The sequence below is a fragment of the Antedon mediterranea genome, chromosome 7 (assembly GCF_964355755.1).
Source record: "Antedon mediterranea chromosome 7, ecAntMedi1.1, whole genome shotgun sequence".
NCBI lineage: Eukaryota > Metazoa > Echinodermata > Crinoidea > Comatulida > Antedonidae > Antedon > Antedon mediterranea.
The window spans coordinates 24591241-24615916 of NC_092676.1; the positions used below are offsets into that span (position 1 = coordinate 24591241).

Consider the following 24676-nt stretch of genomic DNA (forward strand, 5'->3'; position numbering starts at 1 on the left):
TATTTATTTTACAATGTATTTCTTTTTCATGTATTTCAAAATACATAATGCATTTTGTTTTCATACGCATAACTATTGAAAAACGTAATAGGCTAACTGATGGCGGAAACATAAACTATATAGTAACAGTCTTAAAAGTTCTATTTGATGTCCACAATTAATATTAAATGAAAATTGACACACCTCTTGACCAGCGGTAATCCGGTTATACCGTATACATCTTGAAACCAGATTATGGCATATATTTAATTTTGCAAGCTAACTGCTCTAATTACACCCACTGGTCCGTTGTAACGGATTACTATTTCGTCTGAACGGTATTAATTCGTTTGGTCCACAATTAGGCTAACAAAGATATCATCAAAATAAACTTCATGATACTCAAATAATATTATAAGTCCATTTCATGTACATTTTATTTTTTTGTTTAATTTTTAAAACTTTTTTAAAACTGAGATTATCTAAATATAATATGTAATGGAAAGTAATTTAAATTGCATCATATTAAAATGTTTTAATAAATCATAGGCATAATAATATACAACCACAGAGAAAATTTGATTTAAATTAAAGATGTATTGTTCCCCTAAAAACATGAACAATGAAGATTAAATAAATCAGACTTTAGTAAAGTTAATCACTTCCGTAGAAAAAAAAAATGAAAAATGGTTTCATGTATGAAATGACAAAACAAATGGTAAATTCAACCAAAACCCATTTGCTGGCAGCCAATTTGACAATTTTTTGCTTTAAATTACAGTTTTTTCAGGTAAATAGATTTTTTTTTCGATCTAATTTTGGTCAAAGTGGATAACTATTATGTTTACATTAAAATGGCATATTTAAAAAAAATGTTGTTAATAATTATTTTTTCAAGGGGACAATACATCTTTAAACGAGAACAAGAAAAACTCGATTTAAAATATGAATACAAAATAATACTATGCAGGTCATAAAGCACACAGTACGGTAAGTTGTATAAATGTTATATATACAGAGAAGTAAGACACACGACGTGAACAATACTTAAAGATAAAACTCAAATGACATTCTAATTCTAACCTTATCTAAAGTATATATTATGTTTTTGGTGTTTTTTATACTCATCCAGCAACTGGAACTCGCCAATTACGTGATGGATAAACTATAATTAATTGCTTATAAAGTAACTTTCATTTGAGGTTGTGGAGTAAAAAGTGTCATGAGTTTCAAGGCCGGTAACGCACAGATTGAAAAAAAACAAGCTGCTACTCTCACGCTACAAGTTAAAATTGAAGATTTAAACAACTGTTATTTTTTCTTCTAAATAAACGTATTCAATTGCTAGATTGTGATAAATTTCAGCGACATTTTTCTTCTTTGTGTCCACCAAGTATCGACTGGGTGCGAAGTATTTTTGGTAGAGTGGAGTTAACAGCATTGTGATACACGATAAAACGTATAAAGCAGAACATAGGTATAATGCGAGGTAGTATGTACCGCTGGCATCGTACAAGGAACCTGAAAAATAAACAATTTGGTTTAATTATCTTTTCTGGAATGTTGATTGGACACGCGTTATAAACTAACGATCCTCATGTAACAATTGAAGCTTGGTTCCCATCCAACGCAACTACGTAAGCGCGCCCCACAGTAATTGACCAATCACGACGCGATGATCACCCGAACTGTTGCTTGTGATTGGTCAACTCACTTATACGTTGCGTCTACGTCGTTGCTTTACACCCAAGTTGTAACAAAGCTTAAGGCCCATTTACACTAGGACGATAACAATCGACGATATATATAAGCATGCATTTTTTTAACATAAAACAAAAGAATTAGAAAGGGGTTCGTTCTAGAACTATATGGTAATCATTTATGCTGTCTTTGATAAAAATTATATTTATAAAATTCCAATCAAATGACGTCATGATAAATAAAAACAATAAAATCGTTGTATTGTCACGATATTATTGCTCTTACTAACCATGGCGTTGTTTGATTGTACGTGTGAAAATATCATTTTCATCAAAAGAAGCATAGATGGTTATTCTATAGTTCTATAATCAAAGGTTTCTATATTTCTTTTGTTTTATGTATGTAAAATGCATATTTGTCTATTTATCGTCGATTGTTATCATTCATCCTAGTGTAAATGGGCCTTTACAAATTTAACATATCACCTGAATCCAGTCCAAGCCTAATTAAATTGTATTCTAACGCGCAAGCGATGTAATAGAATGGAAGTTGAACGAATCACGACGGAAACGTTTAAATCTCAATAATAATCAGTAGAAGGCCGCTGATACTTTCCCTTTTAGACAGTAAATTTATGTTTCGTATGGAATGCCGTTCATAATTATGATTTCGTATATTTAATAGTTGTGAGAAGAACGGCATTCCATAATTTCTAAATAAGGGAAGAACAAGACGTTTAATAATTCATTTTTTGTCACCGAGGAACGTTTTGTATATGAAACCAAGGAAGACTGACAAATTACAATAATTTCCCAGGCCGTAGGAGAGTGGTTAAAACAGACGAGGCAAAGATGCTTTAAATATAATTATAAATAAAAAATATGACGATCTTTGCCTGGGGGAAATTGGGGTGGGTAGTAAAAAATTGAACATTTCAGACGAGGCGAATGCCTGCTGATGGTCCGGCCCTGATTTCACTAGTCTTCCCTGATGAAACTAAAGTAAAATTACCGAAAATAAATGGTCCAACCAAACTTCCAAGACCATTCCAAATATGAAGTACATTTACAGTTGTTTTACTTTTATTAGTACCAAATATCTCCAGACCAGACGGAAACTGAAGTGCGTTGTACACTCCTCTCGGAAGACCAGTACCTAGAAAGAAAAATATGGTTGCCTCAATAACTTGTGATTGTCTTTGACCGTGATTGCCATTAGGAGCCGCACGTGGGCGGCTAATTGACCAAACACTCACAAGACGAGATGATTGGTAAAGCGTGGTTCCCACTAGAACGCAACGTAGCGACGTATCAACGCAAAGTGCTGTATTGCGTAATCACAAGTGGGAACCGACGACGCAACAGTGCTGCAAAAATCGCAGGTTTGATTTCACGCAGGCGGGGGCAAACACATTTATTGGAAGGGCATTTTCTTACGTTGCGTAGGTTGCGTTACGTTGCGTCGCTAGTGGGAACCATGCTTAAAAGTACGCGCGCGTGCTTTAGCCTAAAGCGTGGTTCCCACTATAGAACGCAACGCAGGGACGTACGTATTGACGCTTGTGATTACGCAATACAGCACGTCATCAATACGTCGCTGCGTTGCGTTCTAGTGGGAACCACGCTTAAGTTGTATTGCTTGTACGTTTGGCAACAAAGAAGGACGTACACACCCACACACGTCCGTTAACCGAGTTGAAGCACGCTCACTTTTAGCCTGAGGAATATATAGGCGGTAAATGCATTTAGGATTTGAGATGAAGTTTTGATGAAGGTTAAATATATTACTTGCCAAACTCCAAGGGAAGAGGATCAGGATTTGTTGCGCTAACTTCGCACAGCGTTATCAATTCGTGCTCATGACTCAAATGCTTAATTAAATTCAGTGTGATATATTCATCTTATAATAACATAAAACCAGAAGGTTGCTCTACTCACTAGGTAGTAAATACTTACAAAACGACAAGACAAATATAACAATAGGATTCCTTGTCCATGTCAAGGCTAAACTCATAATAGCTGACACGAGTATACAGACTGGTAGTGTGTAAATAAGAGGAATCACAATGCACGGAGCTGCAAAGATGATGAGAATTTTGGCAGAAGCATCACCCAGCGCCATTAACATAATTCCGGTAGCGCTCATTTGATCAACAAGTCCAATAGATTCAAAGAAACTACCCTATTTCCAGTTTCGAAGAAATAATAGAAAACATTACATTATACACCTATCTATCATGCGTGTAATGGGTAGTCTAGGTTCTAGACACAGTTTTGACTTAAAGGACAACTTTACTTTTTACAACGTATTAGGGATGTACATTTTCAAAACAATCGCGAGATTTTAGAAGGATATCGCCGCACGCGCTCGCCGTACAGCCGTCGCCGTAAATTGCTGTGACGTCACAGGTACAAAATCTATTCAATGAGTCCAACTAAGCAAAAGAAACAATAAAAAAATCAACATTTATATATTTGTTTACGATTTATTTACAAAGTGTGTTTGCTAGAAATTTTCGCGATTTGCCAGAAAACTCATGACGTAAATTTTGCGATTCACCTGTGACGTCACAGTAATTTACGGCGACGGCTGTATGGCGAGCGCGTGCGGCGATATCCTAAATCTCGCAATGGTTCTGAAATCATATGTACATCCCTAATACGTTGTTAAAACATGGTCCTCGGTCAAGTTGTCCTTTAATAAATATTAGTAAACGATAAATATTTTGGTGGCACATATATCATACTTATACTACTTGGAGCTCGTTCAGACAAAAATCGAAAAGCATAATTGGGGTTGGATCAGCTACAGTGACTTAGAGTACTTAAGTTGACCCTGGTCTCGTAGTCCCCATTTTTGTAAATACTGAAAAGGACGGAATAGATAATGGAATGAAATGTATTAATAGAGTAAAACCACAGATCATAACCGTGATTTTATCTACTTCTCACTTCATGTACGCTACATTAACATTATTACACATACACTTACCATATTTACATAATGGAAGACCATAGCAATGCAATAGCTAAGTGTTGCTATACTGAATAACCATACTTCAGGCCAGCAAATTACATGACGTGTTGCGGTGGGTTCTCTCTTTGTTATCTTATTCTTAGTGTCTTTATCTTCAATATTATGGTCACACACTTTTTTACTAGCCAAAAATGAGCAGCAGATTGTTTCCACTACAAGAAGGATTAAAGCAAATATACGGAATGTCCATCTCCACCCGATTTGTTGGATGACGTATTCAATCAGGTTGCTCATAGATAGGTTTCCTGAATAATCGTAAAACAAGTTTTAATGTTGGTTTGTATATGAACTAACCTACGTACTTACAAGATAATTAATAAATCATGTGGTAGTCATCAAATTTTCTTTAAAAATGAAAACTTTTAAAATTAATAAATCATGTGGTAGTCATCAAATTTCCTTAAAAAAACAAAAACTTTTATGCATTTGAATAGACTAATTTCATTCATCAATGTAAATGTCAGTGAATACAAAACGTGCAATTATTATTTCAAATGGGTACAGGTTTGAAGAATTGCAAATCAGTAGATAGGCCTAAATTACAACGTAATAGTAGTGCCTATAACAGAATATAGTAACTTGTAGCATCCGTAATCAATTAACCTTATTTTTGGAACTTTAATACAACAATAGGGAGCTTTCGCTTACAACGACCACAGGATATAATATAGGCCTATCATTCATTTTTGTCGAAAGCGTGGTTTCCACTGGAACGCAACGCAGCGACTTATTGACGCAAAGTGCTGTATTGCGTTTAATCAAATGGGAACCGACGACGTAACAGTGCTGCAAACATCGCTACAGCGAGTTCCCACTAGAACGCAACGTACAAGTGTTGTACTCAAAAGTACGCGGTGAACCAGGTCAATGTTTACGGCATGCTAACGTTGATGCGCAACAAGCAGGTTTGATTTCACGCAGGCGGGGGCAAATACAATTATTGGAAGGACATTTTGTTACGTTTCGTGGGTTACGTTGAGTCGCGTCGCTTGTGGGAACCACGCTAATGTCGACGTCCAGCCCTGTGAAATCGTAAACACAAGACATGATAAAATGCGTATGGTACGTGAATAATAATCCAAGGTGATCTGGACCAATTGACGAAATTGGTCCGACGACTTAAAAAAAATGGAAAGAATGAACTCCATAATGACGTCACAAAATAGAAAACGTTTTCATTTCATCTTACCAATTGTAGCGCCAAGTCCTACCATAGTAAGTGCACTGGCTCTCCATTTATCTTGATATAAAATTACTTGAGTTTCTATGGTAACAACTAAAGCAACGTTTGAACTCCATCCAAAGAATACGCCGTAAGAAACGATCACGTATACAATTGTCGGCGAAAAGGAAGACACAAGTAGCGATACGCTTCCGGTTAAGACGCCAATCATTCCCACTGTGCGGTATGACAGATGACGAAGCATCCATGTTGTTAAGATCGAACCAAATGTAAAGAAACAGTAACTAAGGGATCCAATCCAACCTATGAAGAAAAACAACAACATATCGTATCTTGTTAATTTATATTGATTGTGAATAATACTATACACTGTTTAAAATATTTATATTATATTTATTAATTAATTTAATTTATGAATTGATAACGTAATTTCTAACAGTAACTAATTGATCCGATCTAACCTATGAAAAAAAAACTGGTATCGTATCTTGTTTTTGAACGTGCTTAAGTTTAGTAGCATACGTATGAAACGCCATATGTGCCAAAATAATTATATTGATTCTGATTATACTCTGTTTAAAATAGTTTATGCATTGATAATGTAATTATAACAGAATGTAAGATTTTAATTATAATATAAAATGTCATCAAGTTTATGCAACCATCTAGAATTTTAACTTAAATTTAATCTAACTTTGGAGCACACTAATAACATTTAGTTGATAACATTACTGGGTATAACCTCCGGTGTTACTTTGCAAAGGAGAAATTAATTAGGTCACTCTTCCCTGTATGAATGTGACTGTTTCTACTAAAAAATACCTGTTATAGCAGCACTACTGTGGAACGTTTGCATCAACTCATCGAAAAACAGTCCGAAATTGTACAAAAATCCGATATGAACAAAATTTAATAATGCACAAAATATAGTTTTAATCCACCGGTTGTGACTCAAGTTACAGGAACAAGTACAGCTAAGGCATTTATCGGCTTCTTCACTCTGCTTGTGGACGTGGTCGCACCTCATTTTGTTTTTCTGTATATCAACTTAGCATCACTGAATGTGTGAGTGCTCTGCATACATGGTTATTTCCCTTTAAAAAAAATAAAGATAATTTTTAGTTCACAGTGAATAGGAAATAATTGTCATGTATTTGTCACTATCGTTTACGTCATGACAGGAAGAAGCATTTCTGGCACAAAATGTTTTTAAACTTATACCTGTTTATTTTCTGTACGTCTGCTTCTGTGAAACAATTCAAAGAGTTGTATCATTCTTTAGCTGCGGATCCTACCTGGCCACCTTTCAGTCTTATCTTTTATAAATCAAAAGAAAAATTTAGAATATAGGCCTTATGCAGTTGGAATGACGCAATAAACAACCTTGTCATTAATTCTGAAATATATATATATATATATAAATAAATAATAAAGACGCTAGTAAATTACCAACTAGATTTATAGATTTATATAATGTAATGTTTCAGGGTGAACTGATAAATCGAGTAGCAAGCAGTGAGTTGTATTCCCCCTGTATAGGCCTCTAGGAAAATCCATATCAATGTCATTGCACGAACGCAGCGTGTGATAAACGATAACAAACAATCGAAAATGATTGTTTCCTTTAATACAAAAAAACCCCTAACAATTGATATGTTATCGTTGGACTTTGTTTCCATTGTAGGCTGCTATGTGTATGCATAATTCCCGGCATAATTGCACAATATAAAATATATATATTTGATTTACTGCAGTGGAGTAAAAGGTTGAAGATGACGTGACCTGGGTGTCAAATTCCACATATATTATCCGTATCTAATCTATCGCATTATTGTCCTTCAATTCCATTGTTAGGCCTACATTAATGAATCAAAATATGTATTGATTTTAATGAAACGGATAAAAAAGCATGATACCTACCTTTGAATAGAAAATGACCTGTGTATTAAACTAACACTACAGTACAGTGCAATTAGATCACATGCCTCCTCTGCTGTGTATATAATTAATATATATGCAGTACTATTATATTTAATACCAGCAATTTAATTTAATATTTAATAGATGTACTTACAATACAAGTATTTACTTGCACTAGGCTACGCATCTATCCATCATCTATCGTCACTGTACGCTTCCTCAACCATGCTGCTCCGTATTTAACAATATGTCTTTGTTGTATTGCACTGTATACCAGATTGTGTTAAGAGGACAGAAACCATTTTTTAAAACGTTAATTCAGACAATCGTATGTTCTCTACCTCACTCACATAACGGGCCTTGGTCAGCAGATGTTTACACAACCTTGTAACTCTGTACAATGAGGGCGGCCTTAAACTTATCAAGACTACAGTACCTTGACTTGATTATTATTAACCTGGGCCTATTATTCGTTTCGTAAAGGAAACCTGAATCATTCATTATTTCATTTACCTTATTGAATATGCAAGCCGTGCGAACGGCCTAAGAGTAAGACGATTACTTTTTGACTGGGTGAAGTCGTCAAAACAAACGTCCATATAATCATCCCATGACTCTCTCACTGAAGGCTAGCCCTACTATGATTTTTATTAAAATATGTTAATTAGGTATGATTATTGCTGAATTATAAACTGATTGAATTGAACGACCTGCCATTTACAGTAGAATAACAATAATATTGCTCATAGCAATTTTACGATGCGGATGAATAAATTATCACAAATCAACAATAATAAATAATAATAAATGCTCGTTTTAGAACAAGAATTAATTAAGGCGGCCTATGGAGATAGATAAGGTGTTAACAAACTTTGGAGAAAGCGGTCCATACGCAGAGTCTACCACTGGTATTGTATGCTGACGTTGTCTGTGGCGTTCCACCACCTGGCACAGGTGTTTCTAGCCGGTAATGCTGATGGTGCACCACGCAGCTAGATTGCAGTGAGTTTGTATACGATTCTTGTGATGACGTTTACTGGGGTAGACCAGCAGCAGACAAAGGAGGCAAATGTTAACTAACAACAAGATAGGAACTTTTAACAGTCCTTTGATATGCTGCGAGACGGTCAGTCCAGTACTGATCGTATTTGTCGCAGCCATCAAGATCACAGTTAAACTCTTTGTCCGGAGCTCAGAATCCTGTTGCTAGTGTCTAATAAGACATTGCATTTATACTTATAATACGGCCGGTGCCGAATAATAGTTCAATCACTGATCATTTTTAACGTTTACGTCACTATTACCAGTAGTATTAAGGTCTGTCTACACATCGAACTTTATGTGACTGGGGTAGACCAGCAGCAGACAGGAGGCAAATGTTAACTAACAACAAGATAGGAACTTTTAACAGTCCTTTGATATGCTGCGAGACGGTCAGTACAGTACTGATCGTATTTGTCGCAGCCATATCAAAGATCACAGATAAACTCTTTGTCCGGAGCTCAGAATCCTGTTGCTAGTGTCTAATAAGACATTGCATTTATACTTACAATACGGCTGGTGCCGAATAATAGTTCAATCACTGATCATTTTTAACGTTTACGTCACTATTACCAGTAGTATTAAGGTCTGTCTACACATCGAACTTTATGTGACAAAAAATGTTGTTATAGATGTCATATTACTATTTGGGCAAATCACTACCATATTTGGGCACATCAAACTAGACAGTTTGATAAAACAGAGTTTTACACCAGAGGCCTACAGTGGTATTCTGTGCCGTTTTTCTGCTCTCAATGAAATGAACATTAATTTTGATATTATTTAGGCTAATGCATTGATTTTTGTTGTGCCAAAATATTTTTGATTCATTTTGTATATAGGGTACTATTGTAAATGACTTATTTTGGTCTATCCCTGGGTACATCGGAGCTTGGCAGCCCAGCTTACCTGGCTAGTCTCGTCACAATAGATCGTTTTGGCCGACGGAGTTTAGTTCCATGATGATTCTGGAGGAGTATCATATGCTCATACTATTTTTATTGGTAATTTTTCAATTTTGTTATAATAAAAAAACGTTATAATGTCGGACAAAAATACACAGCTACAACGTGTAAAAGCGGTTGTTACAGCTATATTATATCTTTGACTCCGAAGAAAAAAAATGTCTTAACAAATATTATTTGAGGAAGAAAAAGAATTTGATCAGAATCAGATTTATGGAAAATATCCAACTCATCTTTCCACAAATGCAACACAAGCGACTGGAAATTGAGACTATATAAAGGTCAAGGTGTAAATGTGTTTATTATGGACAAATGGAAAACACGCGTGATTTGTGTGGTTTGAAAAATATTTTAGAAACATCATTTAAAAACCGATACTATTTTCAGATGTGTTGTTGTTTATGATCGCACATAAAGATATAATTGATGCCTCATGATTTTATGAAACAAATCAGAATTCTTATTGTGAATGCATTTTATTACTAGACTTAGCCTAGGCTTGTGATACATTGAAATGACTCCCCTGAACGAAACGTTCTCAGCGGCGAAGAATGAGTTGAAATTGCCATCCTCCGGTATAATTATCTAGCGCTAGCTAGTCAAGCCGTACAGTGGTTATTTCATTTTCAAATAGTCCTTAGGTAAATGTACATATATGTATTTATAAATGAATTAAATTACTTTCTATTTGTTTAATTACCTTTTAATACATACATTTTTGGGAGAAACTTGTAAATAAATTACCCAGCCTAGGCCAGGGCCAAAAAACCCATCATAATATATAATAAGGCCCTAATAATATAAAATGATGATTCTGCCTCCAAGTCCTACTTAGCTAAAATTGGTATGCCTACATTATAGTCTAGTGGTGTACTGTGGCTTCTACATACAGGTGGTCTACTCATTCAACCCTCTAATTTTCTAACTTTGATTTAATTTTAAGTGTACTGTACTTCTTAATTAATCAACCTTTTTTCTATAATTTTAAACAGATCCTGGTGTAATCCGTGTAATTGTAGCTATGATCGGGAAATTTTGCATAACAACAGCTTTTGCTACTCTGTTCCTATACTCTGCTGAAATATTTCCAACACCAGTCAGGTAAACAATTGTGAAGAAAATATTATTGAATAAAGGTACAAAGTCTGGGTCTAGGAATTTGTCCAGATTCATAGTATAACCAAATGTGTGCTGGTTTAAGATATATTATATATAACATATAAAATGTTTTCGTTCAGTAATTTTTGTGTGAATTGGCTCACTTTTGGCATTACATTAAAACACTAAGCTAATAAATAACACTATGATACAGCAAAAATAAAAATAATAAATCTATACGTTTTATTATTATTTTATGTCTTCAGGCAATGTGGCCAAGGATTACCAAGAGTAAATTAATCATATTCCAATCAGATAGGTGGTAATACCCTTGGTACAGTGGCTATTTTGTGAACCAGTTCACCGGGGTATCGCCATAATCTTCTTGAATAATCAACTGGGTTCTTTAAAGTGCACACAGGTTAAATTTGTGTACATGGGACCTACAGTTATAGTCCTTATCTGAGAAGACTTGTTCCACCACCAGAACTAGGAGTGAGTCGGCCTCGAACCCTTGCCGATTTTGTTCTTTATAAATTAGCTCTCCTTATACTAAATTTTTTAATGATTAATTTCCACCCTCACCCTCTTTTTTTTTTATTTAACACAGGAGTGCAGGCATGGGACTAGCTTCAATGTGTGGTCGTCTAGGAAGTATTCTTTCACCTTAGCTTTGTATATGGCTGATTGGTGGCAGCCTTTACCCTTTGTGCTATTTAGCTCGCTGTCTGTCAGCGGTGGTTTAATTTGTTTACTTCTTCCGGAAACCATGGGAACACATTTACCAAAAACATTACAAGATGGAGAAGAGTTTGCTTCGTAAGTATTATTTATAAATTTAGCAGCTTTTTATTGTATAATAATAATATCTTGGATTTATAAAGTGCCTAATGCTGAACCTCTAAGCGCTGAACATATTAATTATTATTACCGCAGTCATTTTTGGAACAAATGCTTGGAAACATACTTCCATAATGCAGCTAGGCCTACCCATAATTTGTAGACCTGGGTGGTGAAAGATAATGCAGCTAGGCCTACCCATAATTTGTAGACCTGGGTGGTGAAAGATAATGCAGCTAGGCCTACCCATAATTTGTAGACCTGGGTGGTGAAAGATAATGCAGCTAGGCCTACCCATAATTTGTAGACCTGGGTGGTGAAAGATAATGCAGCTAGGCCTACCCATAATTTGTAGACCTGGGTGGTGAAAGATAATGCAGCTAGGCCTACCCATAATTTGTAGACCTGGGTGGTGAAAGATAATGCAGCTAGGCCTACCCATAATTTGTAGACCTGGGTGGTGAAAGATAATGCAGCTAGGCCTACCCATAATTTGTAGACCTGGGTGGTGAAAGGCAAATGTAAGTAAAGTGTCCCAAAGCTTAAGAATTGTTGCTCTGCCATTATATACCACTGTTTGTTTAATCAACAAGTGTCTGATCTGATAAACTCTTTCCACGGTCCCAATATTTTGAGTCATACTAAGTCTACTACTGTAACTTGTTGCAGTTTCTCTTAATAGTTTGAACAATATTATTTTATTATGCTATTAAACTTTGTACAAATGGAACAAAATCTTATTGTTTAAGCTAGTACAAGGAGCTCTGATATGCCTAATATTTGTAATACTGCCCTCTGTAGTTTGGTGATATATTCCTAATTTCTTTAAATAGCTCCCTCTCTTTTTTGGCCATGGATCTAAGTTAGTACCTCCAATAATATCTACGGTAGGCTCATGTGTATAACCATTTTCCCATTAAATACAATAACTTGTGACTATTGTTACAAGTTAAAAAAAATTACTTTTTTGCCTTTGTACAACATAATAAGCCTATTATTGTGTTTACTTTATTTATATTTAATAGAAACTCATCGAATAGCATGGAGATGTATGTTACTAAAAATAAACCCGAAGATTTGTAGCTTTGTGTCTTTGTATTCAACTAATTTAAATACAAACCGAAAAAGGAATAATTTACTATATAAGATACTGTATACGTACAAGTTCATGAACAATAGGACCTGGTAAGGAATCTAATTTTTTCCTACATACAATTGCACAATTTATTACAATTTTCGAATCGTGTATGATTCCACCAATTTACCAATTTTTAAATATCATTATATACAATAATTTACTGTACAAAATCTCGCTGTCTCAGTTGATTAGAAATGGGTCAATTGTCGAAATTCAGTATGCATTGCCAGTTTTGTCTTTTTGATTTAGTTTCAAATAAGATAATAAATCCATCCCAATGCAATCCTGTCATTTTCACTGTTGCGTCAAGTCGTAGTATAATTATAATGTTGTCGCATAAAAAAAGTTAAACTCTAATCGGCCTTGAAGAAGATTTATTTGTGCAGGTTACGATACTGTATGCTTATTTTAACCCAATGTCTGTTCCCCCTTGCAATATGAAGAGAATATAAGTGGAAAAATTTACAAAAAATGGGACTCTCCTAAGAAACGAAAGACATCACTCTTGTAAGAAGAATACAAAAACAATAACTAGACAGACAAACATATATTTTATGTCAAAATACAACTTCGCTGACTACTGGCTGCAACATTATGGGTATATATTATTTCCAGACATGTTCGTTTCGAAACATGATCGGGGTAATAATGTAAAGCGCAGAGTTTTGTGGATTAAGCGTCATATAAGATCGACGTATTATTATTATTATAAAGTAGAACACCTTTTTAGATAAAAACTTTGAAAAACATATGAAACACTTCCTTGTTGCTTTAAAATAAAATATTTTTTTTTTATTATCAAGGCACATTTGTACTGATATATTAAAAAACCAAAAGAATTCCGTTATCACGTGATAATACGTATTATGGCTAAACAATCTATCTACAAAAACATTTAATGATCTAAGGATAATAAAAAAATGTAAACATACATATTATTTAATATACACTGTTTGGTTTTTACAGTAAGAACCCTAACCCTTGGTTCTTATGGGACGCAACGCAAGGACGTAGACACAACGCAGGCGTGTTGACCAATGACAAGCGAAAGTTCGAATAATACATCGCTTGTGATTGGTAAAATACCTTACGTTGCGTTACGTGGTTGTGTTACGTCTCCAGTGGGAACCAAGCATAACATTCAAGTGTCCACATAAAGCTTGGTTCCCACTAGAACGTAACGCAAGGATGTAAACGAAACGCATGAGTGTCCCCTTAAATATACAGCGCTGAATATAGTCTGGCCGTAGTACAACACTCCATTTCTCCTCATTCGTTTGACAGTATTCCCTAAATGCCCAAAGGAGAGGCTCTACTGTGTACAATTTGAATATAAATCTAGGCCATCGACTATGTACTGTAAATCATTTTCCACTAAAATACATAATATTCAACTATTTCAGTTATATTGTATTTATGAATTCAAACAAAATAGACAGATATGTACTGTTTTATTGTCTTCACTCCGATCATTAATCAGCCATAAAGCGTCAATTTCGACGTTATTTATAGTTATTATTGCTTGTAAAAAATAATGTTACAGATCCCTTTATAAGGTGTCCTAAAAAATACGTCTCCTATGCGTCGTTAGTTAACAATAACTAGCAAAATAAGATTTTATGACTGTAAACATTTTGCCAATTCAATGCTGTCAAAAGTAGCAATGCCTGCCAGGAGCATGCAAAGTGCCTAAGTCCAGTTAGAACTAGTGTGCGTGTGTTGATATGAGTAACTAAATTCCCAACATACAATTGAACCATAAAAGGGACCATTGCCTCTAACAGACACTCCCGCTTGGTACCCACTAAACGCAACGCAAGCGTGTTGACCAATGACAAGCGACAGTTCGAATAATTCATCGCTTGTGATTGGTCAACTTACGTTGCGTTGTTGCGTCTCTAGTGGGAACCAAGCATTGGCGCGCGTACACATTTTATTTTAAATACGTTAAATCATATAGTGAACCAACTTATCTCAAACAATTAATAAAATACATTTCAGTGGCTGGAAAATGAGGTCACTCTTATGGATATATCAAAATATCCGACCCCTATTTCCGATCATCTAGTAAGAAGACACATTCCTTGAACTGTCATCAGACAATGATTCAAATTTGATTAATTGTCGCCGGATGTTATCTTATTATTTTAGGCATGTAAATATCCTTGCACAGTACAAAATTGCATAAGTAATATTTCCCTATTATACTGGAAGACGTGCCTGTTAAAATAGGTCATATATTCGGCGTCGGCATACATTTATCTGCGGATTGGATGCGAATCATTATAAATTTCCTAATACCATAAGCCAATTCAAATTTGACATAAGTAATATTTCCCTATATACTGGAAGACGTGCCCTTTAAAATAGATTGTTATACATTACAACAATCATATGTATAGGCCTATTCATCGTCAGCATAAATGTAAAATTAGTAACTTGATGTTTTAAGACCTTTAAACGGCAGAATAATCTTCTTTTGTTTTCTCGTGTTCTTTCCTAGATAATTAAGAAAAAACATCAATTACAATTTACATCAAAATGTGCTATTATTTTACAATATTTTGACCTGTTGACCTATGTTAATACATGGATATGTCAACACTTATCGCGTTGAAGTTAATAAGGTTTTTGCAAATAGCTTGATTTCGCGAGGAACGTAATTGTACAGTGCATGATGGGAAGGGGTTGGGAGCAAACATCACGACGCGTACATACAAACCTATCTTGTACGTAAGCGTCGTGACGTTTACTATAAAACCCTTCCCACCATGCGTCGCGCGCGCTATTTGCGATAAACCTTATTAGGAATTGACGACCGTGAATATGAAGCGCGCTATTTGCGATAATGAGAGGAAAACAACATCGCATACTTACAATCCAATTTCCTTTCCTTCTTGCATTGTTTCTGGTAATTTCTTACCCATAGTTTCCGGTAAAAGTAAACACAGCAATCCACCACTCAGGGACATAGAACTAAATAACACTAGGGGTAGCGGCTCCCACCACTGCTTCATGTACAGTGCAAATGGTGATACTATGCTACCCAAACGACCGGACATTGATGCTAATCCCATACCCGCGCTCCTGAAATAAATTTAATTTTTAATATAAATTTTACCTGACTATTTGAGTTACTAAACAATTATTTTTGAATTTTCTTGTATGAAAAGGGTTTTGATGTCAATATTAAACAGTGAATATGATCGTCCTTTGTAGCAGATTTCTAGAGCAGCTAATACGAAAAATCCCTTCTTTATAATCCGATATTTTCACCATAATATAATCTGCCAAATGTACGCACAAAATATTTAATTTTGGATGTCAGATATTAATTATTACCATTGTGTTATTATATAGTGTCATTACGAATTGCATATTTTATATGGCCCTATGTGATCTTTCTGAACCTTCCAATTTGTATTAGTTTAGCTAGGCCTGCACATTTTACATGTAATTTAATGTTTACCTGACTGGTGTGGGAAATAGTTCAGCTGAGTAAATATACACAATGCCAAACGCCGACGTAAGTCCGAATTTTCCAATCATTGCTACAATCAGACGAATTATTCCAGGCTCTGATAATAAATAATAAAAATGTTGTGATTATATACTTATTTAAGTTAAGAAACTATGAGAAATACCTAAAGACTGTAGAGAATCATATTTTGGCTTATAGGCCTATAGGCTAAAGTATAGATAACCGATTTTTAATATGATTTAGTGACATTCCAATATTTTAATACAGTATAACCAATCAATAGAGGTGAAGCATACGGTTTTTGATTGGTCACTCGCAGACACCTCGCAGTGAACTACTGTACTTCCACTGGTCGCATCATGGAGGAAATGGTATTTCCTCCATGCTCACATATAAACAGTCAAGAGTTTAAGGAGATGATCTTCTAATTATCAACTCAAAACAGTCCAATCGAATACGAATATGACCTATCATGACGATTGAACTCGAAAATTATAAACGTTGTTAAACCAACTCACATACAAACATAAACATCAAGTAATATACTTGGCAAATGCTTTTAAGTATTTTGCCAAGTACTTTAGGCCTATGACTCACCAAAGAAAATCGTTAAAAAGCAAGCTACCCCTCCGGTTATCATGACTATAGACAAAATGATTCGTCTACCAAAATAGTCAATGGCTAGAATACTAATGATATAGGCAGGGATTTCTATTAATCCAGACAGCATAAATGCGATGTAAGGATCGATACCAAGATCCGATGTGCTCAGTGATAATCCATAGTAAACCATTACGATAACCAACCTAGTATATACGATTGAAAGATTAGTTGAATATTATTTATAAACAAACAAACAATGTGTTGGTGTACTGTGGATAAGGCAATCTAACAACAATGCTGAGCTCCGGAGATTAAAGAGTTACTATTTATCTGTGGCTGCGACACGATCTGCCACAGACACGTTGCGCGCCGCGGAGAATATGTACATAGTACAGTATTGTTGGTATTTGTCGCAGCCAGACAAGATCAAATCAAAGAACTAAGAGTTCCTATCTTTTCAAGGCGAGTCCTATTGTCAGATTGCATTGCCGGAACCCAGAATCGCCGTATGCGCACAATGAATTAGGTTCTGTGCTGTAGGCTTAACTATGTCGTCGTTATCAAATTAAGGCCAATTTACACAGCCGAGCGGCAACGGTAAGCGGAAACCCGCGTAGCTTGTACCACATAGAATCTGAGCAGCAGCAGCGTTGTGTGTAAATGGTCATAAGGAATACGGTAACATAGATTTACCGTAATTATTACCGTTAACCGCCCGTCTGTGTAAATTGGCCTTTATACCACCCTATTTAAGTAGAAAGACAATGAAAAAGATCTACGACAGACCAATGTAACCAGCAGTTCATCATTCATCGGAAATTGATTATTCGGATTTAAAAAAGATTACAAAAAACTGCTCACCAGTTGTACATTATATTCAGCGTTCTATTTATAAGTACTCTGGTTTTGAATAAGTCTAGAAATGTGTGTTTCTTCATGTTACCATCTTGGTTCTAGAATGAATTAAAATACTGTAAAACAATAATCATCGTAGTTATATACAGTAGAATCCTTCCGTTGGGACATGCTTATTATTACGGCGGCCGGGGAAACTTTTCCGTGAAACGCAAACGTCACGACGCGTACATACAAACAACAAATCACGTGCGTATACGTCGTGACGTTTACTCTCAAACCCTTCCCACCATGCGTCGCGCACGCTATTTGCGATCAACCTTATTTATGAATTGACGATCGTGAATGAATGCGCACGAGGAGAAATACGGTAGACTACACACTGACCCACCTATCCAGAGGACACCGTCCCTAAGGCGACACTGGGTCCCAGAGGACACTGACCCAATTCAGAAGACACTAATCCTATGTCCAAAACGTGTCATCTAATTAGGAATTCTACTGTATCAATTTAATGGATAGTTATCAATGTTAATCGTGTAATGTATAAATACAGTGTAATTGTTCTGTCAATGCACTGTTATACGGATATTCGACAATTATTCTGTTAAATTTAACAAACTGAATTTTAATGTTGTATTCCGGCCTTTTTGATTGAGCAATTTCCGCCATTGTACAAATGTACTTAATACACATTCAGATGTACAGTAGGCATACATTTTATACGAATTAGTTAACCTTGACTTTTTCTAACCTTCTCAGAAAATGGATGTTCAGAAATGGTGACATTGTTCACTTTAGCAGTCTTTTGAATAATTGCTTCTGCCTTCTCCGTAGCGCCTTGTGAAAGTAGCCATCTGACAGACTCGGGAAGAAACCTATATGTCATGAACAATCGGTCATTAGAGCTTGGTTTCCACTAGGACGCAAAGCAAGCGTGTTGACCAATGATAAACGATAGTTCGAATAATCCATCGCTTCTGATTGGTCAACTCACTTACGTTGCGGTTACGTCTTTGCGTTGTGTCCTAGTAAGTGTGAACCAAGTTTTATGTCCAATACGTAAGACATGGTCAATTTTACCTACTATTTCGTATCACTGAAAAGGCAAAATCATGCAATAATAAATATAAAAGATGATATTAATGTGAATATTAAAAGTGGTGTTTACTCCATAAAAGAGAAAAAAGAGCATGCAATATAATAAAATTAGTCATTAATTAAATTGTTCCAAACCAAAAGTTAAACCTGAAAGATTAAAAAAATGAAGTGTGTAATTACGGCACATAAAGAAGTCCGACCACCGTTGGAATAGACAATACTATTTGAAGTTTTCTCCAGTCGCGAATAAAGTAGGCCAGAAGAGCCATTAAAATTATTCCAACTGCCCAGTAAACCTGTATCATAGTTCCAGCGATAGTCCTCCATTTTAACCCAACGAGTTCAGTTGCTGAAAGTACACAAACACACACGTCAGTAGGCCCACGAAACAACCGAACTACAATTTAAAGGGCCCGTTCAGGCTTGTTATTACTATTTTTGTTGGTAGGCCCCAAATGACATAAGGCACTTTCCCCTAGATTTGCCCTGTGACACTTGGTAAGTTGCTCTCTTGGACACATTTATCGCTAACTATCAAGTCAAACGGCCGAGCGGTTATGGCAGGGGCGCCGTTTACCGTAAAAATATCGGCATGAATTCAAGGCCGACTCGCTTAAAGTTCTGGTGGTGGAACAAGTCTTCTCGGATAAGGACTAAAAATCGTAGGTCCAGTGTACACAGTTATAACCCGTGTGAACTTTAAAGAACTCAGTTCATCATTCGATACGAGAGGGGGTTATCTCGGCGAACTGGTTAACAAATAGCCCCTGTATCAGGGGGATTACCACCTATCTGATAGGACAGTGATTAATTTACTATTGGTAATCCTTGGCCTAAAGACATAAAATAAATAAATAAACTTTGGTTGGTAGAAACAAACTTACCCTGAAATTTATAAGAAATAACAAACAATGAAAAAGAAGTTATAAACGTACCTATGATAAAAGCCACTAAAAATATACCAATAGATGCAGCTGCGACAATAAATCGTAGAATACAGTAAGCGGCAAAACTTTGGACGAACGCGGTGACCAACCCCAGTGAGCACTGGATGGCGATGCAAATAAGCAGAGTTGGTTTACGACCAATCCTAACAACAAAGATATTTAAAAGTCTGGTTAGAATTTTGGCATCTTTTCTCACATTGTTACAAGTATTGCCATTCTTTTGTATCGAATAATTGATTTAACATTTATTTTATTTCAACTACATCCAACAGCGAAAAATCGCCAATTATACTGGATGCCTTACAAATATTTAGATATAAATATATAAGTTATAAAAAAATACAACATAATTCATTTACAATATATAGCGTTTCTTTAGAATGTCGTATCCATTGTATATCTGTTCAACAGTCTGCATGCTAATAAACCGAATAATACAATATTGATTTAGCAACACCAGCAATTACTTGTGCTATTTGAATTTATTTAACATGTGTGATTTTACAATACATAGCGTTTCTTTATAATTTTGTATACATCTATTGTATTTCTTTTCTATGTTATAACACCTGCAACTCACCAGTCTGCTAATGAACCAAATACAATGGATCCGATAAGTACACCAGCAAAATAAATCGACTGCGCTAGTGCAACCTTTGCGTCCTTGTTGCAAACTAACTCAAACTAGGAAAGAATAAAAAAAGAATGATCCAGTCATACTTTTTAGAAAATGTAAAAAAATCAAGGAGTTCAAGGATAATTCTGCAAAAGAGTTCATTATCAATCAATCTCTGTCTCGCTCTCTTCCCCGGGAGAACGTGGGTGTCGAAGCCTAACAGGAAGAAATGGGGTTGGTTCAATCGATTGAAATGTGTACAGTCATCAATTCATTGAAACAACAATTAGGACTACATAAGTAGAACATCAAGAGGCCAATGTACACAGACGAGCGGTAACGGTAAAGTTTGGTTCCCACTAGAACGTAACGTAAACGTTTTAACCAATGACAAGCGAAGTTATAGACAGTTAGCAATCACAAGCGAATAAGCCATCGTTTGTGATTGGTCAATTCACTTGCGTTGCGTTACGTCCTTGTGTTGCGTCACTAGTGGGAACCACGCTTTAGGGGGAAAACAAAATATAGAATGTTATTTCTAAAGCTTTTTTGACACTATCAAACTGGTTTGACAAAACACGCTGTGATGTGCCAAAATATGATAGTGATATATCCAAATATGGTAGTATGACATCACCATGCGGGCACATCACATTTTGTTTTTCACATAAAAAAAGTCTGATAGTGTAGATAGAGCTTTACGAACATTTTTCACAAAACGCGGAGCGGATTGATTGATAATAAATATGAGAAACATGTAAAATAAATAATTTGAATTAGTTAGATTTTACTTAATTTCAAAATAGTGAATCCAACTCACGTCTTCCTGTATGGTTCTCGTGTATTGGGAATGGTCAAATGTATAGCCATTGAAACATTCCGTCAAGTCTGTTACATTATCATCATTACTCAAACCGACCGTCATTCTGCATTGTTTCTCATTCAGGGTCGTCGCTTCATCGTCTGCTGCTGGTCTACCCCAGTAAACGTCATCACAAGAATCATATCCAAACTCACTGCAATCTAGCTGCGTGGTATTAGACGGTACGGTGCACCAATGATCAGCATTACCGGCTAGAAACACCTGTGCCAGGTGGTGGAACGCCACAGACAACGTCAGCATACAATACCAGTGGTAGACTCTACGTTGATACGGACCGAATTCGCCCAATCTTGATAGGATCTGGTCCAGTTCCATAGTAAGTTGCTGAAATGAACAACAAATTATACACTATCTATAGGTCCGTTCATGCTTAGTTATTTATCCAGGTAAGTTGGTTAATACCCACTAAAGTGAAACGTTCTAATACGGGTAAATAGCTAAATCCTGAATGATCCCTGTATTATAAATCTGTGTGAATAGACATATGGATAATTTTGGTATGACAGTTATAGAGTCAAATTTTAGTTTTTAGCTGTTTATTCAACTTCTGTTTTACAATACTGTTGTCTGAAAACCAAAATAAAACGATAGCACATTTGTTTTCTAACATGCCACGTGTTCGTTAAGACCTATATTTTATTTTTGAAAATACCAATGCACCCCATTTAACAATACCGTGTAGAACTGTTTTATATATATCTATAATAGTTACTAATAACTACACCAATTAAATTATATTAACAATATGTCAAGGAAAATACTATACCTAGCTATGCTTTTCGAGCATGTTTGTTTTAAACAGACCCTTCAGTACAGTTCACTCATAAGGATAATAAGTAGGGTTCCTACAGGTCAATTGGAATACAAAATAGTGTACCATGGCCTTGCTATGTTACGATCTCAAGTACAGGCTTATATTGTCCATCTCCAAACACTTGTCGAATCGATAGTTTACGCATGGTAAACAAACACATAAAACGATTTTATTTTGGCGGATTTGGCGTCCCGTAATTGACAGGACAGCTTATGTACTGTACCTGGAATTGTCTTAGAACTATTCTAGACAAAGTATTGTCTTAGACCAAAATAAAGCTCACAAGCGATGTATTATTCGAACAGTCGCTTGTCATTGGTCAACTCCTTGCTTTGCGTCTACGTCCTTGCGTTGCGTCCTAGTGGGAACTTCGACGCAACCTAGGGACGTAAGCGCACGTCGACGTAAGTTATCTGACCAATCATTATACGATGATTCAACCGAACAGTCGCATGTGATTGTTCAACTCACTGCGTTGCGCCTACGACGTTTCGCTGCTTCCATGTGAGAACCGAGCTCCGTATAGAGTCCTTTAGCTATAAGCTTTTCTTTATTCTTTTCTATTTCCATTAATGGTGTTTGATGGTACAGACTCCGAGAATACATAGTGCGCATCATTATAGCATGCTGTTCTGGTCGAATTGTCACATTCTTCTTCAGTATGTTTTTGAATACATATTACGTAATATAGGACAATTACTACCCGAAACAATCCCCACGAAGACAAACTACCACCCGAACAATATTAATGGCAGCAATAGCAGTAGGACTGTTAATTTGTCTTTTGGGACAGCCTGGGAGGTAGGCCTAAATGTCTGCAATCATACCTAGTAGTAGTAAGTTGGTAGCACTATTGTTCTAGAACCGTTTTACTCAACAGTATACAGGTCACTGGAGGAGAAGAGATGGGTGATAAAAAAGTATGCTAGTTATTCTAGGTCAGTTATAGCCGTCATTCTTGCCACGTGGTACAGAGGTGATGGGGGTTATACTTTGATTACAGTATCCAAATATATACTGTTAATAATTCTGATATTTTTGTCGAATGAATTTGTTTAAAATACGCAGCTACTTTTAAGACATATATGCTAATTGATATACTTTGCCCTTTGCGTATATATTACAGAAATACCTTAATACATTTTAAATGAGGTCAACACAAATTTGTATGGAGTAGGCCTAATAATAGAACGTAATCATGTAATGTATGCACAAACTAAATACCGGTACCATGTTGTTAATACGCTTGTACAAGCGTAAATAATTCAATCTTCATTCAAGATAGGCGCTATGTAATACAATACAGTATAAATAACTAATTATTATCATTTTAGCTACAGACCTGTCTAATATAACGAACATTTTAGATTAAGCATGATGTCCACAAAACGTTGGAGTTGCGAACAAGAGTTCGGTAGGTTTTACGACTAGCGTAAGCCAAGCCATTCGTACGTCTGAACCCTAACTACTTTGATATCATCACAGGCCATGCCCATGTAAATCAATTGGTAATAATTGACCAAGGCAATTTAACAACAGGATGCTGACCTCTGGTGATCAAAGGGTTTATCTGTGGCTGCGACACTATCAGTACCACGCCCCACTTAACAGCACGCGCCGCGGAGAATATGTACAGTACAGTTGGTATTTGTCACAGCCAGACATAATTTCTAAGGACTGTTAAAAGTTCCTATCTTGGCAAGGCTGTAGTTAGATTGCCTTGATTGTACATTTAGGCCAAACTTGTGTTGAGAACCGTTAAAGTATGTCGCAGCACTCATGCACTTCGCAATTTCTAGTTACGATATATTCCTAAATGGTTTTTCATTATTATAATGTAATGATGATAAATTATCTTATCCAATTTTCAATACTTGAAACATGAATTTCAGTGACCTGGACAAATATTCAATACTGTGAAAGCCTTGCTAAACAATACCATCGCTGACCTCAAATCATCGAGCGGTTGACAACTTATCTGTATGCATGATTGCTGGAAGTAATACTAATGTGATTTCAGCATAACAAAGTTGCATAATCAGCAATCAAAACATATATTATAATAGTAGTGAGTAGTGGCTGCTAAGTTGTACAAGAAAGCAGTGTTTTACTTTGCTAAATTTACCAGATTTGCATACAAACCATACCACGTACGTATTGAGTAGTTTAGCCGTATAAATATCCATCAATCGTATATACGCGAGGATGCAGTTATTATCAGATGTTAAATTCATCTTAAATTAATCAATGTATTATTTATTACTGTATCAGCGGTACTTACCAGAATAAGTTAACAAATAGGCACGTACAATGTACTTTTAACAACAGTATATTATTTGTCTCACAATTTGAATATTATACACGGGAACAATGATACGCCTCGAATGCGTCGTGTGATCGACTGTATAACAGCATGAGGTCAAGTTCGGATGTCAAAGCTGAGCAGCAGTATGTAGTCAGCCAATGGGAACGCTA

At 35.7% G+C, this 24676-nt stretch overlaps 2 protein-coding genes and 1 long non-coding RNA gene across 4 annotated transcripts; 1 reads left to right on the forward strand and 2 right to left on the reverse strand.

Annotated features, from left to right (window-relative positions):
- Nucleotides 1-503: 503 nt before the first annotated feature.
- On the reverse strand, nucleotides 504-8173 carry LOC140054396 (monocarboxylate transporter 13-like). The gene is made up of 8 exons (XM_072099375.1): nucleotides 7974-8173; nucleotides 7121-7215; nucleotides 6722-6993; nucleotides 5906-6202; nucleotides 4672-4961; nucleotides 3636-3861; nucleotides 2692-2835; nucleotides 504-1500 (listed from the first exon to the last, which is right to left on the reverse strand). The coding sequence occupies exons 3-8, from the start codon at nucleotides 6924-6926 to the stop codon at nucleotides 1280-1282; spliced, it is 1383 nt and encodes a 460-aa protein (XP_071955476.1). The 5' UTR covers nucleotides 6927-6993; nucleotides 7121-7215; nucleotides 7974-8173; the 3' UTR covers nucleotides 504-1279.
- Nucleotides 8174-10146: 1973 nt separating this feature from the next.
- On the forward strand, nucleotides 10147-21548 carry LOC140054259 (uncharacterized). Its single transcript, XR_011846501.1, has 5 exons — nucleotides 10147-10466; nucleotides 10818-10926; nucleotides 11534-11742; nucleotides 12789-12948; nucleotides 21451-21548. It is a non-coding gene; the product is annotated as an uncharacterized lncRNA (long non-coding RNA).
- LOC140054258 (organic cation transporter protein-like) lies at nucleotides 13456-24610 on the reverse strand. 2 transcript variants are annotated; one of them, XM_072099179.1, is made up of 11 exons: nucleotides 24483-24610; nucleotides 21325-21711; nucleotides 20469-20572; nucleotides 19877-20031; nucleotides 19122-19290; nucleotides 18595-18718; nucleotides 17847-17938; nucleotides 16980-17188; nucleotides 16371-16479; nucleotides 15779-15988; nucleotides 13456-15400 (listed from the first exon to the last, which is right to left on the reverse strand). In XM_072099179.1, the coding sequence occupies exons 2-11, from the start codon at nucleotides 21700-21702 to the stop codon at nucleotides 15358-15360; spliced, it is 1593 nt and encodes a 530-aa protein (XP_071955280.1). In that variant the 5' UTR covers nucleotides 21703-21711; nucleotides 24483-24610; the 3' UTR covers nucleotides 13456-15357. The 2 variants fall into 2 exon arrangements, with proteins under 2 accessions (XP_071955280.1, XP_071955281.1); XM_072099180.1 differs by lacking the exons at nucleotides 20469-20572; nucleotides 24483-24610 and having other exon boundaries at nucleotides 13458-15400; nucleotides 21325-21494.
- Nucleotides 24611-24676: the final 66 nt, after the last annotated feature.